Genomic DNA, 17,454 nt, shown 5'->3' on the forward strand with positions numbered 1-17,454 from the left:
CACACAGTGCTCTCTCCTCTTCAGTGGTGCAGACTGTGACCTTGTTTCCTGATGAGATGGTGCTCCCACTCTGCTTCTTATCATAAATGGGACATTGATGGATGGCTCAGAGTGTCTGTTTATGCTGTTAAGGGCATGAGGTCAAGGCGACAGTTACTTTAGCCAAATGTAGTTTTTTTTAAACAGTCGGATAGTACTGATTTCAGATCGTAAACAAGGATTGTAAAAAAAGAAGGTAATTTTCAAAATAGACTGCATGTGCTTTTACATAAGTATTAATTTATTACCCTTTTCTTATATTTACAAGTGAACCATTGCTTTTGAAGATTAAGGAGGACCCTGCAGGATATGTACAAGTATCCGTCAGCTAATTCACATTATGCTTCCTTTTGCCCACAGGTTATGAGGGATTAGGAATGATTTCGCACTCAATTGAGGCGGCAAGGGATTCAGAGAATCAAAGCCCCTCACACTGAGACTATTTTGGGCTGCTGCTAATAGTTCTTGTCAGCCGTAATTTTTAAGTACTTTAACCAATTCATTGTATAATTAGGTTAACAAAATTAGCTCATTGCAAAGTCAGTCAGCAGGCGGTAATGCAATAAAGTTATTAACATTCCAGATTTATAAAACCATTAATATAGAGGCGATCTGTCTTTTTCACATTTTTCTTCCCTGGTTTAAATGGCATAAATTAAAAGAAAATAGACTCTATATTGACATGTTCTGTATACTTTATTGTTTTGTTTTTTTTTAATGCTCAGAGAAAAAGCCAGGAGACAAATGATCTGTCACTCCACGTGTCAAAATTAAAAACATACCTGGACTTTTTAAAGTAAAAGAAAATGGGTGTGCATGTCCTAAATTTTAATATAATAACAAAATATTTTCAAAATTGCATTTAGCATTTTTTAAAAAGTCCTACATCTAATCTCATGATGGTAAAAGTATTCAGCACAACACAGTGTTAGGCACCTTTCAAACTTCAGAGGGTTTAGGAAATCAGACAAATGTGGTAAATGAATGCAGATAATCATGCTCTAAGTTTACATTTACCATAATAATTTGGGTACTTTGTGGGTCGTAAACAAGAAGTAATGTTGCCTTGGAGACGGTTAGCTAGCTGTTTATTTTTTTATGTTTACTTTATTAAACCAGAAAGGTCCTATTGAGATAAAATATCTCTTCAGCCCCGTTTTTTTTTTTTTTTGTTTGTTTACATTTTGCAAAATTGGCACTATTCAAATATGCTGAATTAGCTATTTGCAGTTCCTGTTTGTACCCATGGATGTATAGACAACTATTACTTGATTACTTTGATACTAAAAAAAACTTGAAAATGTGAGTTTGTTGGGCAAGTTCTGTTATAAGGAGCGTCTTTTTTCTATGATTTCGAAGCAGATTTATGGATGTTTAGTCAGAGATAATATATATATATATCTCCATCTCCTCGGGAAGTGAAACCTCACACTGAATCTAAAAATATGTGTATCATGTATATATATATATATATATATATATATATATATATATATATATATATATATATATATATATATATATATATATATATATATATATATACACACACACACACACGTGTTCAGATTTGATTGAACTACAACTTTAGATGCAAATTGCCCTTCGCTATGAAAAACGAGAATCTGATCTTGTAAACCCTTTGGTGTTTGCCTTGCTGTGTACTCATCTGCTTGTTGACAACTGAGTGAAGGATGACTCATGTGACCATATGACTTATTTCCACTGCTCACTGACTTTGTTCTCTGCACCATTACACTCACAAAAGTGCATTTTTAGTTTTAATAAGGGGTTTATGCACCGCATCCCAGTACACTCATAGTATCCCTCTCTGTGAAGTTGTCAGTGGGGGACGTCCCTGCTCATGCCTTAGATCTACGTTTCATGAGCTGGAAATTATACCATCTGACATATTGAGCAAAGTTTCCATTTAGACTAATCTTAGAGTTTAAATGGTCATATATCAAACATTTGATGTTAAAACTGCAGTCTGAGATTGAACCTTATGATTCAACGCTCATGATTTGTCTGTTAGTCTTTGTTACTGAAATCTCGTGTGAGATCCGATCTCTTCTCTTAGTCATGGTTGACAACATTTTGGGCAAATGCCCACCAATGTTGTGCTCTTTTGTTTATGCATCTCCTGATCAACCACAACATTTGGCTTACAGATACATCTGCCCAGAGATTTAGGCCATATAATTGTTCAGTTTATACACAAAAGGTGGTTGTTGACTATTTTGCCAATTTTTGCGTAAAATTTAATTAAATGGGTAATTTTTTGCGACAGTAAATAAAGGCCAAAAATCCCCACAATTAAAATGTGATGAATTAAAGTATTATATTATCTTCCTAATAACAAATAAGTCATGAAGAAAAGTAGTGAGTGCAGAACACTTCATTTATCATATTTTTTAGTAAATACAGTGGTGGAATGTAATCATTTCATTTACTCAAGTTGTGAGGTACTTGAGTATTTCCATTTCCTGCTCCTTTATACTTCTACTCCACTACATTATGGAGGTAAATACTGTACTTTTTACTCCACTACATTCATTTGATATATATTACAAAATAAAAATCAACTGATAAATTATGATATATTATTATAAATAAAGCTACCCACCAGTACATACAGTAATTAAAATGAGCTCCCCCTTTACCAGCTGCAATGCAATGCAAAACAGCATTTAATATTCATATAGACTGTCTTTTCATGTATACTGTGTTATTCATGTTTCTACCTCACTACCTAGACGAATATTTGCACTAACTGTATATTGACTCTTTACTATATTCAGCATTTTGACAGACTGTCTTGTTCATGTTTACTGTGTTATTACCGATCCACATCACTAACTAGATTACATATTGCACTAACTGTATATTAACTTAAGTACATCCATAGACTATCTATTTATATATACTGCGTTATAACTGAGCACTGGATCCACAACACTATATCTTGAACACAATACATTACACTAACTGTATTCTGACTCTTTACTACTTCTCAGCAATGTTATAGATTGTCTATTTCATGTATATTATGTTATCACCATACCACTTTCGCATATCCATCGACTACTCACACCTCACTTTGCGCCGGCTTGAACTGCCTACTTAATCTGTACCTTTGTAGCCTGTTCTGTTTTCGTGTACTATGTTTGAATGTGAAACTGAATGTTGTCTTGTACGCTTATGCTTTACTTGGCCAGGTCGCCGTTGCAAATGAGAACGTGTTCTCAACGGCCTACCTGGTTAAATAAAGGTTAAATAAATAAAATTAAAAAAAAGTGATGTAATGCATCAGAATATAATATATTCATCTGAAATGGGCCATTCTGTATAATAGTACTTTTACATTTTTATGCTTTTACTTAAGTTTGAATGCAGGACTTTAACTTGTAACGGAGTATTTTTTACACTGTAGTATTTTTTACACTGTAGTATTTTTACTTCCTCCGCCACTGTGTTAAAAGCTGGTGGAAGGATTGTCACTTTGAGGATGCCGTTGCTCCGCCTTCACGCGCGTACCTCCCCGCCCATGTCATCACTGATGCGGCCACCCAGCGGACACTTTGAAGTCCTGCCTGTTGTGATCAGTGAGCTGCTGAAGTCCGGACCGAAAACACGCATTGGGACGTTTCCTCTCCACACTTGGAATAAATAAAGTATATAAAGTCTTTTATGCGTTTACAGAAGAGGCACTGTGTCCATTTTGCGCACTGCAGTTCACACAGTGGACTTCGTTTTGTTTTTTTGGTTTAAAATTGGGAGTATAGGAGCCGTGTCGGAAGATCAAGATGCTTCAAACGAACTGAGAGGCTTCTCCGTCCTTCGGGACATTTAAGGACGTCTAGCTGTGTTTATTTTTTTTGTTATGGGACGTGTCTGCATGGATTACATTTATCACCTGTAAACCTTATTTTGGACTAAAAATAACGCACGTCCACCTAAAGCGCATCGCTCTCTCCCCAATGAAATATCGCCCTTTAGGATCAGTAAGTAAGCCGATCGAGCTCAGTGAGACCAGCGCCAGTACAAAGTCTCGTCCCGGTGCTGTGGTCTCTTTGTTGACCCCTCTAGACCCACTCCGGCAGGCAAAGCGGCTTCCCATCCGAGTTATCAAGATGTTGACTGCGCACACTGGACACTTGCTACACCCGGAATATTTACAACCTCTGACGCCCGCACCAGTGAGCATTGAGGTATTTCTTTGTCTTTTAAAAACACATTTATCATTTAGGGAGGACAGTTCTCTTGCACTGCAGAGTGGTGAAAATGTTTTGCATCGTCATCCGTTATGACAGCAAAGACAAATCCCAATTTAAATTCCTCAGAGAGAATAAAATCCAACAAACATGCTGACGCTTGTCATATTCATAAAGTAAATACAGTGTTATTATCATACAAATTACATAACTGATCTTTAATCATATTAACACTCAAGTAATGACAAGTGACTAATTATACTCAGACTTAGTTATATGTTTAAATGAGAGCTGGAGCGATTAATAGTCAATAATAAGCAACTTTTTTCAACTCATTGTTTCACTGGTGTTCGTTGCTTTAATGTGAATGATTTGCTGCTGTATGTCATATGTGATAGTTAGACATATAGACAAAACAAAACAAGCAGAGCTGCAGTTAACGATTCATTTCATTATCGATTTATCGTTTAGTGTATGAAATTACAAACAAAAAAAAATCCCTCTACAACCGCACAGAGCCCAAGGTGATGTCTTCAAATGTCTTATTTTGTTGAACCAAAAGTCCAAAATCCCACAGATCCCTCAGTTTATGAAATATGAGAAAGAAAAGCAGCAAATTAGCTTTTTTTATGTATTTGTTTGAAAAATGACAAACAATGAATTGATTATTAAAAAAGTTGCCGATTATTTTTCTGTTGACCGACTAATCGTTTGAAGACGTCTCATGTGATTCTGGGAAATCATATTGGTCATTTTTCACTATTTTATGTCATTTTATAGACAAAAGTATTAATCGAGAAAACAATAGATTAATTGATAACTACTTGCTATTTACTAGTTTACTAGCAACAGTATACAGGCATACAGAGGACTTACTGTACTTAGACTTTGCCTTATTTTGTTGCATAGCTAAATGTCTCTGTGCAGAGTCCAATAAAATAGCTAATCAGAATCTATATTTTTTTGTAGCTGGATGCCAAGAAGAGTCCACTGGCCCTGCTGGCACAGACCTGCTCTCAGATTGGTAAACCAGACCCTCCGTCCTCCTCCAAGCTGGGCTCCTCCTGCAGCCAGGGGGACAAGGAGACCAGCAGTCGGTCGTCCGGCTCCAGCCTGAAGCTCGGGGAGCACCGGCCCTCTGGGGAGGACAAGTGTAGCTTCAAGCCCTACAACAAAGGCAGTGGAGACTGTCGCAGAGACGGAGTTACCAGCAGCAGCTCTCACAGCGGCAGTGATAAAGTTGGGTTCAGGGTACCCAGCAATAATGTCACCACTAATGGAAATTCAATCAACGGCCTGCAATCCTATCCGCCCCACGCTGCTTCACCCAGCTCTAGAGCAGGCAGCAGCACCCCACCAGGACACACTCAGCAGCAGCAGCCTCACAAGCAGAGTCAGTCTCCTGGTGGACAGCCTACGTCACACTCCCGGACTCCTAGTGGAGAAACTGTACATGAGCAGGGCAGTCCCACCAGCACGAGCAGCAATAATCCCAAAAAAGACGCTGACGTGAACAAGACCAACTCAGACAGTCCACATGACGCAAACTCCAGCCACGTTCGAGCCAGCACGAACTGCAGTAACAGCAGCTCTGACGGTGGTTCCAACCATGAGGGAGGTAAAGCAGAGTCTGCCCAGCCTAACCTCCGCCCTGGACGCCTAACTCCCATTTCTCCTTATAAGACAAGCCAACCACTCTACCCCCTACCCTCCTCTAATATGGGCTACCACGGATCTGTAGTGGGGGCTTACGCTGGCTACCCATCTCAGTTTGCTCCCGGGCTGGACCCGACAAAGTCGGGCCTCGGCGTGGGAAGCATGGGAAAGCACCCGAGCTCCAGCCCTCTCACAGGTGCCTCCCCTCCTTCCTTCATGCAGAGTTTATGCAGGGACCCCTACTGTCTAAGCTATCCGGGTGTATCCCATCTCGGCGGAGGCAACTGCAACTCCTGCATCCACGACCCTTCCTCCACCCTCAAATCAAACTTCCCATTGGTGTACCCCTCCCACCCGCTGCACTCCCTCCACCAAAGCTCTATGTCGTCCAGCGTGTCCTCCTCTCTCTCACATCCCCTCTACACGTACGGCTTCATGCTCAACAATGATCCCCTCCCTCACGCCTGTAACTGGGTCTCGGCCGGGGGGCCGTGCGACAAACGTTTCTCAACGTCTGACGAGCTCCTGGCTCACCTGCGCACACACACAGCCCTGCCTCTGGGAATGGACAGTAAGCTGATCTCTGTTTCCTCCTCTGGACCTGCCTCCTGCCACCTTCACCTCCCCCACCAGAGCAGTCCAGGCTCCATGCCCAGCTCCTTCTCTCTCAGGGCGCCCCCCAGCCTGGGTTTAGCTCGCTATCACCCCTACAGTAAGGTCCATCTGCCCCCTGGACCCTCCTCCATCTCCCTGCACTCTCTGCCCACCACAGGCCCGTACTACCCTCATTACGCTCTCTACAGTCAAAGACTTGGATCTGCATCTGCTCTGGGCTACCAGTGATACACCATCTACTAACATGTTTAAAGGAATAGTTCGACATTGTGGGAAATACACTTATTCGCTTTCTAGTTGAGAGTTGGATGAGAAAGCTGATAGCACACTCATATCTTTCTCTTAAAAATAAAACTACACCTAGTTAGCTTAGCTTAGCACAAAAACTGGAAGCAGGAGGAAAAAGCTACCCTGGCTCTGTCCAAAGGTAACCACCTACCAGCACCTTTAAATCTTGTTTGTTTAATACGTAAAAGTGTAAAAGCGTTCAGTTTCCAGGAAGATAGGAAGTTACGGCTCCTAGCAAAGAAAAAGACCAGCACTTAACCCCTTGTAAAACGGTGAATTCATGTTTTTACACTTCAGTTTTTGATGTAGTAAACAAATAAGTTAAAGCGAGTTAATAAGCGAGCTTCAGAGCTGCTGCTGGACAGAGCCAGGCTAGCTGTTTCAAGTCTTTGTTCTAAGCTAACCTAGCATACAAGAGTGGTATTATTATTCTTGACTAACTTTGCCGCCAGAAAGCCAATAATCGCATTTAGAAAAATGTCCAACTATTATTTTAAGCCTTTTACTTAATTGCGGAAAGTTGCTGCTTCCGCTGACTTAAGACTGGATTCAAGTGGAACTAGGATGTGGGAGTGCAAGTCCATGATTTTGATTTGAGTGCATCTTTACACTTTCTTCATACATTATGATTATATATGAGATTTGGTGTTTCTAATCAGGCTCCACTCAGATCAGAGGACACATGTGGCACTTGCATGTCTGCACATTGCTCGGACACTTTTGCAACAGAAATGACTGCCCTTGGGTGACTTCTGCCACCCCTTGGGCTCAGCAAATTGACGGTTGGACGCTGTGTAATAGCTCTTGGATGTTCAGGGTTCTCTCTGCAAATGATGATGATTTAGTGTGGAAAAATGTAATGTGGCAGGGATGGCAATAAGCTGCAGCCGTGGGCTGATGCAAGTCTGGCCGCAGTCGCTTTCTCCTTGCAAGAGATGCATGTAAGCTTGACACAGCATACAATCTTAACTGTTTATTCAGCCCCATGATTTGTGATGATTTGTTTTGGTTCCTTATGTTTTGTTTACTCCTACTGAGAAGTTGTATTTATTTTTTACCGGGTATCTGGCTTTCATGTTTACCATATAAATCTGTTCTCATTTTACAATCCTCTAAGCAGACATGGTGACAGATGTTGAATATGTCTTAACACTTCTTCGAGAATGAATGTTGAAATCACATCTCTCTCTCTCTCTCTTTCTGAACTCCTCAGTTTTTTTTTGTTTTTTTTTCCATTTTTAGCAGCAAATTAATAAAAAGGAGATGTGATATTTTTATGTAAAAATTGGAACACCCTGTGGTGGTATCCAATTAAAGGGGAGGTCATATTTTGTTAAATAAATCACACTGAAGATGTATATTTTGTTGTCTTCATTTCTCTGCCTCTGGTCTTATATTTTCAGTTTTTCAACAGTAAGGAATCTAAATATCTCTGCTCAAAAGACAAGAATGTTTATACAACGTATGAGTTCTCTGTAAATCTAATAACAATACAATTTTGATGATTATCTCAGGTCCGTTGAGGTCAATCTGTTGCACTTCACTTTAATTTGTTCTTTTCTTCTTAAAAAACAGTGTAGATAGGACATGGTGGTTTCCTGTTGGAAATACTCCACACACCAAACACAATCTGATGTACATACAAGTGATATTATTGATTTACAAAAATATCTCCTAAATATTTCATCGACCAGTTGACAGTTTAGGGTTTCAAAAGAAGTTTTCAGATGCTTTAGGATACTTTAAATGCTAATAACTACACACTGAAAATACTCCACTACAAGTAAAAGTCCTGCCTTCAAAACTTTACTTAAGTAAAGGTACGTATCAGCAAAATGTACTCATTTATTTACTATATCTGATGTTTCTGGATTAATATTCCAGCTGCATTAATGTGTAATGTATGTTGCATTTTACTGCTGTAGATGTTTAAGGTTGTGCCTATTTTACCTCCTTTATATACTGTTGGGAAGTTTAATCTACAGCAATGCATCATATTCTATAAGACCATCATATGTTTGTAGCGTCTCTGTCCGGTGAGAACCACGTATCTCTAAAAAGTCAACTTCATGGTGTCAGAAAAACAGCCCTGTTTTCAGCTTTGTGACAATGCGTTTTCCAGCTGATCCAAGAGGCTTTTCGAGACTTACAACTTAACAACTATAAACTTTTGATTTCCATCGTACAAACTACATCTGATCGAGTATACAGTATATAGTCCTCAGGGCAAGAAAAGGTGAAGTAGTGAAATGAAGATGTAAACTTTTGTCAGCCTGGCTTTCATGCTAAGTACATTTGTAACCGTGGCTATTTTTACTGTGAAAGAATCCCATGATTAATGACTAGGCTTTACTTCCGTGTTGAAAGTGCAGCTTATAAGCAGACCACATGGATACAGCTCACATTCCTCTATTCTACAGTAAATGCAGGGTCACCTTAAAGCTATGCATCCTTATTTCATCTAACAGTGTGTTTTACAACAATGGTGACATCTGTGGATGGAAGTCCAACCTATCAGGATGTAATGTATACAGTACATACAGTACTGTAGGATCCTGATAAGAATCAGAGCATCAGATCCAAGATAAAGTCCTGACGTTTGCTCAAGTTACCACATGATTGGCAGCGGTAATATGCCATTTCCTAGCAACATGACACTGTGACACCCTTGGCGAAGTATAGATGACCCACGCTGGTCACTCACAACTCTGACAAGGGACCCACAGGGGTCAAAACAGCCAGTCCCCGCTGTAACAAGAGAAAGCGCTCCTGTTTCAGTGGTCTGAGATGCTGTTGTGGGGTGTCTGAGTTCGGCAGGAGGGCATGAGATCCTCCTGCAGGCCCACTCCGGAGGTTGCCAGATATGGCCCAGAAAACAGACACACTTAAGTTTATTAAGTCTAAGAAATTGGTTGGCTGCTGATACGACAAAGTAAAACAGTTGATGCCAGTTTTGGAGTCAATCTTAGAAGAAATTTTATAGATTGTTTTGTTAATTTGCTGCACTTCAGTTTGCTTTTAAAGTATATATTTACTGTACTAAAGGTATAGTGGGAAGTATATTGTTTGATTGGGATGCCACCTATTGGTGACCAATGAAACCTGTTTGTCATCTAATTTTAATCATTATGGTGTGTCTTGTCTCCTAATGTATAACATCAACCTGCCCAGGTGCTGCAAATGACGATGAGCTTTTTTCCCTCACAGAGACAATGGCTTACAGTTTTATATAGTAAGTCATTTAATTAATAATAGTTTTACAAAATACTCCTACTTACTAGCTTTTTACCAGAATTTTGAACTGGATCTCATACTCCAGAAAAATCTAGCAATTTAAATTAATTGATTGAAATCATCTGTATATTAATGAATCATATATATATATATATATATATATAACAAAATAATCCTTACTCAAGGTGTACTTAAATTACTTTGTACATAATTACAAATTAATTGATTGAAATCATCTGTAAATTAATAGATAATGAAAATAATAGATTTACAAAATAATTCTTTAACTGGATCTCACGGTCCAGAAAAAGCTAGTAAGTGGTACTTGAATTAAGATAATTTCCATGAACTTTCACCCTCAAAATAATAGTTAGCTGCAGCCCAACTCAGTTTGTGCTTCATTTCCACATTCCAATGATTATATGTCATGCTTTAGCAAACACGTCCAAATACATTAAATATCCAAAATGTACCATCTAATTTCTTGTTCCCATCCGCTGACATGACGTCACCCAGACTTGCAGCTGCTTGCATGAAGAGAAAAGCCAGTCAGGCTGTGAGACACTGAAACACAGTTTCATCCTTCACAGCTACTAAATCACTGAGTCCTGTGGCACAAGACATCTGTTGAATGCTGATTCCTTATCAGCCTTCCAGCATGATTTTGGGAAACATCTGGAGTTTCTGAGCACTTTCTGGCACAAGAAAACTCCCAAAGAAGGCTAATTTTCTAGACACTTTCACTGTACACCAGTTGATCTATTGCAGCATAAAATGTATTTTTGAATGAATGTGGTGCTCATGAAGGAAACCAGGAAAATATGAATTTGATTGCTTTTCATCAGAAACTGACATATAAAAAAATTACAGGAAACATTTTTCATTATTAACATAATTAGGCATGTAAATGAAACATGATCCCTATTAGTTACTGTTGCTATGCCTGTCAAGAACAGGATATAATGCAGTTTACAATTATAATGGTGACATGTTTACCACCTGAAATTCTTATTATTCTTATCTTATGTAATTCTTAGTAATATCTGAAACAATGGGTCCTTGATTTCAGACAGGGGGTAGACAGAAACAGGCTTTTTATTTCAATACGTCCACAACTGTCATTAGCAGATTTATGTAACTATAGCTAACTAGCTAATGAAGCTAACGTTAGCTCCATGAGTTGGTTGAAATTGCTGTCCCCGAACTACTTTGCCTTGTTTTAGAACAAGAATCTTAAAATATTCACACTTAATGGATAGAAACATTATATTGTGCTAAAACGTAGGCTAACGCTAACATGTCCCAGGCAAAAAGTTAGCATCCTGACTGATTGATTTATGAAAAGACATACAAAAACAGCATTATTTGGCAAATGTAGCTAGCTACCTAATGAAGCTAACGTTAGCTCCATGAGTCAGTTGAAATCGCTGATGACTTTTCAACGTTTCAAGCCTTGTTTTAAAACAAAAAAAGGGTCTCAAATGTGCACTAGATGTATACATACATGTTAAAATGATGAGGCTAAAGCTAACATTTCCCAGGCAAAAAGTTAGCATCCTGACCAGTTATGATCTATGAAAACTACATGGAAATAATGAAACAGCATTATTTTTCTTGTATTGCAGTGTAGAGCTAGTTAGTCCTAGTATTTCATTTTAACAGAGCCTTGTTTGGCTGCTTAATGTTAGCTTATAGAGGTTAGATTTATGCTTTACTGTGTTTTTTCACACAGTGTTTACATTTAACTGTTACAAAAGAAAAAAAGATTTTAGGATAAGGGCTAACTAGTGTGTTTGGCGAAGTTTGGCTTTTGTGTCCTGTGCAAGCCCAACAAAGAGCAGTACAGAGCTGCTAACGTTAGCTTAAACTCTGATAGCATCCGGGACAGGCTTCCACGAAGTGGGGAAACGCTACAGAGTGAATGTGCTATTGTGAACAGTTTTTTTTTCTTCAGTGTAACCCCACAAAACATATGTATCTTGGCCTTGGAAGTAAACCTCAGTTACTACTGTAGGTAGTAAGCTATTTAACGGTTGCGGCTTACATTTTATGTTTTTTTCCATTCTTTACACTTTAAATCTTGTGTTTTTGGTTTTGGAAAGGCTAAATCAGGGGTGGCCAACCAGTTAGGTATAAAGAGCCACAAAAAAAAACGCACCATAGCAAAAAGCCACACAACACATGCACGTCCACACTACAACCGCAACAGTGTCTTCCAGATGTGATGACAGTCATAATACATAGCAGTTTTCATAGTTTTTTTTGCTCACTTAGATTGACTCAGTGGGAAACCTGACAGTCTTTGTTATCCACAATCCTTTTCAGGTCTTGCTTGAACTCGGTTGTGGCCACTCGAAGCGACTCTCTCACTCATCTGTCACTAAAGGGGCTTTCAAACAATCGGATTCAGCAGTGAAAGGGTTAACGAGGAAGGTGATCTGTGGCCGCTGTTTTTCCTCAGGTTGCAGAATCTGTCCTCAAAACTCTGCTGCATTATTTTCCATTTTAAAATAATTGCCAAATGTATTGGCAGATGCATTCAAATGTGTTTTTTTTTACTTATCTGAAATACTGTATGTTTCAGAAAAGTTAAAGACAACAATCAACCAATGACACATCCCCCAGCCACACAGTAAGAGCCTCACAGGAGCAGGCAAAGAGCCGCATACGGCTCAAGAGCCACAGGTTCGCCACCCCTGGGCTAAATAAAACAACTTAAGACCCTCTTACTACAGCAACACATACACACAAATTAAACGTAAAGAATTTCATAACTTGAACTGCTTGTTGTGCCTAAATACGAACGCTAAGCAATGATTGCAGAATCACTGTTTCAGAAGCTTTAGTGAATGGTCAGTTGTGGTTTCTGAATGGAAATATGTCCTTGTCTCGACAAATACTATTATTATTAATAATTATTACTAGAGTTACACAGTAAACAGTGCAATTCACTATGAGGTTTGTGTCACACACATACTGTTTTATATCACCTTAATTCTCCTGCTTTCCTCTGTACATTTTCTTTGTACATTTTTAGTGATTCAACACACACACACACACACACACACACCCTGTCTGTTCTACGTTAGTGGCAGAGATCAGGTCTGCTGGTTAGACTAAACAACAGCATTTGAGTGGATTTTCTGTCCCTCATTAATCATCCTGACAGCCTGAAAAACAACATTTCCTCCTTAATGACTGTATTTGAGTAATCATGTCTGCTTATTTCCATGCAGGCATCTCTTTCTAATTCTGGTTTCTTTTCTTTCAGTTGCCGTCCATGTGTGTATTTTGGAGTCTTTTTCTTTTCTTCTGACCTCCCAAGTCTGTGGCGTGGCATCTGCTCTGGGTCACGCTGGCCAATTACATTCATGAAGAGGGTGAAAAACCAAAAGGAATGAGGGAATGTGACCGTGAGGATCCAGATGCAGAAGGTAGAGGATGGTGTCACCACCCCCCTCCCGCCGCATGTGGCTAACCCAGCAGCACCCGCTGGCCTCCAGGCCTCCGCTGGTCGCTGCCAAAGCACGTTTTTCCGTTAAGCACCGGGTCTGTGATGCATGAGAGCTGACAACTGAGCTAGGAGCCCTTTAGAGCACAGCCAGATCAAAACCAGCTGGGGCCATGCACATTAGCAAAGAAACCATAATTGCGTTTGCCCTCTTGTACACCACTAAACTCCCTCTGTCGACATTCTTTTTTTAAACTGACATGAAGAAAAAGAGGTGGTGGAAGAATTAGCCTACTCAGGTCTTTTAGTTATACAACAGTGTAGAAATACTCGATTACAAATAAAGGTCCTGCATTCAACTTACTTACTTACTTAAGTAAAAAAACAAAAATATTAGCTTCAAAATGTACTTAAAGTAAAAATACTCATTATGCAGAATTTCAAAATAATGTATATATTATTTGATTATCATTATTGATGCATTAATGTGTTCATCACTTTAATTTTGCAGCTGGTAAATGTGGAGCTCATTTTTATTACTTTATATACCTCTGGGTAGCTTAATCTATAATAATACATCATAATTATTTGCTGAAATATTATAATTTTTTGTTTTACTAATCGGAATCTGCAAAGTATCTAAGTAGCTTTCAGATAAAAGTAGTGGAGTAAAAAGTACAATATTTCCCTCACAAATAGAAGTTGAAAGTAGCAGCATACTAGTAGAAGTATGCTCAAAATTGTGCTGGGATAGAGCTTACTGTAGTATGCTCAAGTGCAGACTAATTTGTTGTTGGATGTGAGTATTTAACATAGTAGTGGATCAACATATTGTGTGCAGCCCAGTCTGCAAGTGTTTTTCTGAAAGAGAGAAAAGTGTATTTTCAACATTTTTCTCCCAGTTTTTTTTTTAGAAACATCAGTATAGCATTGGCTGACATCTGTGTCCTCTTTATTTTTGGACCACTTGAAAAAAAGAAAAAACTCGGATGATGGATGAAGTGATAAATTTGGAGAGAAGACAAAATGAAAGCAGAGGAGTTTAGTTCTGGCAAGCAGAAGCTCGCTATCTGTAACTCACAGACAATTCAGACAAAGTATAAAGGCAGATGTTTGTAATTTGTGACTTAATGGTTTTAAAGCCAGCAACAAATTCACTATCTCCGAGATTCCTCTATCGTTTCTTTTGGCTTTTGTTTTTGGACTGGTTTAGTCTGATTGAGAGCTTAAAGGCTTGAGATGTGATGAAGGAGCGGCTCCACAGTCTGTCATCATTAATCATTGGAGCTGTCAAGCTTCACCCAGACTCACTCAGACCAACTGGGCAGACCCAGCTCTCACCTCCAACAACAATACCCAAAACTTTATTTTTTATATAGCTAATATCTTCTACGCTCTGGGTTTAATTCAGTGTGCTAAATAAAAAAAGTGCTGTGGCAACCCAGAGATTCTTTGAAGCATGAACTCGGGAAACGTGGGTGGGAATAGTGATTAAGTAACCTCTGCCCCCCTCCCTTCACAACTCACTTTTGAGCAGGACATTTGGCTCCCAGTTAGTTTATTGGTTGTGCTGGGCCTCTCTGAGGTGTGTAACTAATATAACTGAGGGAAAACAGCATGAATGATGAGCAGGTTTTGGGGGTGAACGACCAGAAACAAATGAGTGGAATAATTGAAAAGAAAGAAATCATAGGTATTTGCTGCATGAATGGGTAATGACTAAAGAGACTGTACAGAAAGTATTGGATTCGAGAGAGAGGCTTATGTTTCACTTTTTAACAAGACTGGAAGTCTACAGCCATGCTCGCAGCTCTGTGAGGCTGCTTTGAGCTAAATGCTAACGCCAGTGCTAACAAGCTGATGTTTAGCAGGTATAATGTTGACCGTGTTTACCATCTTTGTTTAGCGTGTTAGCAAGGTTTCCTCATTAGCGCCAAACACAAAGTACAACTGAGGCTGATGGGAATGTCATTAGTTTTGCCTGTTTTAGTTCATAAACCAATGTATTGGACAAATGAAAATGGTTTTGGATTTTGGATGGATGAGTCAAACAAACAGCCTGTTATATGCTTACAGACACAACCTACATAAGTTAAGTTACGTACATGACATACTTAACTAACCTCATGTATGTAAGTTACGTAACAAATGTTATTTTAACCCAAACCACCTCTTTTCCTAAACCTAACCAAGTAGTTTTGTTGCCTAAACCTAACCCTGCTCTGCACGTTGAAAAATGACGCCAAAAGGGGAGGCAAGAGCCGTCAGACCCAGATCAAACACTCAGCTCACAAACTCAGATCAAACACTCTGACAAATTAAAATGTTGACCTGATGTTGGCGCTAGATGAAACATTAAAAGATCACCAACACTATTAAAATTCATGCTGAGGGGGACATAAATGTCTGAAGCAATGGCAATCCATCCAATAGTTGTTGAGATATTATCTGGACCAAAGAGTTGGAGCCATGCCACCAGCGAGGCAACAAAACGTTATCAATATCCGACTTGTTGTATTCACTGGCTCAAATGAAAAGTAAAAACCTGCATGAGGAGCTTTGCGGTTGGTCAGGAGGAGGAGGAGGTGTCTGACAGCACAAATGACTGACACAAACAGTGAGGGAGTTGGACAGATGCGAGCCACAGGCGCTGGGAGTGGGGGGGGATACGAGGGTCAACACATCGCCTGTGCTGTGTGGCCCAGCAGCTGTATGCAATAGGGGAGCCTTGGCCTCCTGCTCTGCATGTCAGGGGCCGTGATTAATGACCTGCAGGCCTTGCTCTTTACCCCCTCCTCCTCTTCCTCCCTCCCTACAGAAGTCCCTGCAGCCACCGCTCATTTAGCTAACGGACACAGCCGCGCAGGGGTTACATACGAGTGCACATACATGTGAAATGAAAGCAATTTCCCTTTTACAAAACACCAATTTTGCAGGCTCTATGTAATTTCAGGGCGATGATTTCTTGTGTGCCTGTGCAACGTCTGACGGGCTGAGAGGGTGCCCGTGCCCGTGTACTGGTTCCCAGCTTGTCAGGCAGCTGTCGAGGAGTGATTTATGACCACTAGACTCCAACCTGTCTTCACTGCCAGTTCAGTATTGTTACAACTGACAGCTAATGAGGCCAGACATGCTTTCAAGCAGAGCACTTAACAGGACTTCAATCTTCCCCCGTCACGAGTACCATTTTTGCACTCTCTCTCTCTCTCTCTCTCTCTCTCTCTCTCTCTCTCTCTCTCTCTCTCTCTCTCTCCACACAGCAGTACCCTCCTTTTTCTATGCCTGCCTTGTTCTCTGTCTTTCTGTGCTGGAATATCTGACAGGCACTGAAATGAGCTCCTGCCTACCGGAGGAGATGTTTCTCAGGAGGCAAAGGCAGCCGAAAGACTCACATCTTTCACATTTAATCTAATAATCAGACCCTTTTTTAACCAGGCTTTAGAGGAATAGTTATAGAAATATTTGCTCCCTTGCAGAGAGTTAGATGAGAAGAACGATACCTCTCTATTCTGTTTGCTTAATATGAAGCTACAGCCAGGAGAGGGTTAGCTTAGCTTAGAATAAAGACTGGAAGCAGGGGGAAACAGCTATTAGCCGAACATTTGTTTATGTTTATAGTGCTTTTAAACTTTTATTTTGACAGTCAGTATATCATGATCAAGTGGACATTGATATTTTATTAAAACAGTCATGGAAATGGTTGAAATGACTGTTTTGACTGTAATTGTAGTTGGTAAGGTGCAGTAATTGTGAAAAACAATTTGTTTTTTTATGTCACTGTGCATCAACCCTGGTCACTTTTGTAGATGTGAACCAGTAAACAAACTCCATGTCTTGCAGCTCTCCTTTGCTGTGAATAAGCAGGCAGTTTATAACAGAGTCTCTGGCAGCTTTCCAACCTTTAACCCTTGTTCTTTGTCAGCCATGATTAATGGCAGGCTAACTAGCTGCTAGCTT

General features: G+C 39.7%; 1 protein-coding gene across 1 annotated transcript; it reads left to right on the plus strand.

Moving 5' to 3' along the window:
- Positions 1–3,605: 3,605 nt before the first annotated feature.
- LOC116062960 (zinc finger protein 703-like) lies at positions 3,606–8,170 on the plus strand. Its single transcript, XM_031317769.2, has 2 exons — positions 3,606–4,250; positions 5,223–8,170. Exons 1-2 carry the CDS (start codon positions 4,020–4,022, stop codon positions 6,750–6,752), a joined length of 1,761 nt encoding a protein of 586 aa, XP_031173629.1. The 5' UTR covers positions 3,606–4,019; the 3' UTR covers positions 6,753–8,170.
- Positions 8,171–17,454: the final 9,284 nt, after the last annotated feature.

This window comes from Sander lucioperca, chromosome 14, assembly GCF_008315115.2.
Source record: "Sander lucioperca isolate FBNREF2018 chromosome 14, SLUC_FBN_1.2, whole genome shotgun sequence".
Lineage (NCBI taxonomy): Eukaryota > Metazoa > Chordata > Actinopteri > Perciformes > Percidae > Sander > Sander lucioperca.

Bases quoted from the DNA above. Each gene is read 5' to 3' on its own strand.
- LOC116062960 (XM_031317769.2), top strand. From the start codon at position 4,020: ATGAAATATCGCCCTTTAGGATCAGTAAGTAAGCCGATCGAGCTCAGT. The intron at 4,251-5,222 runs GTATTTCTTTGT...ATTTTTTTGTAG, and splicing joins CCGCACCAGTGAGCATTGAG to CTGGATGCCAAGAAGAGTCC.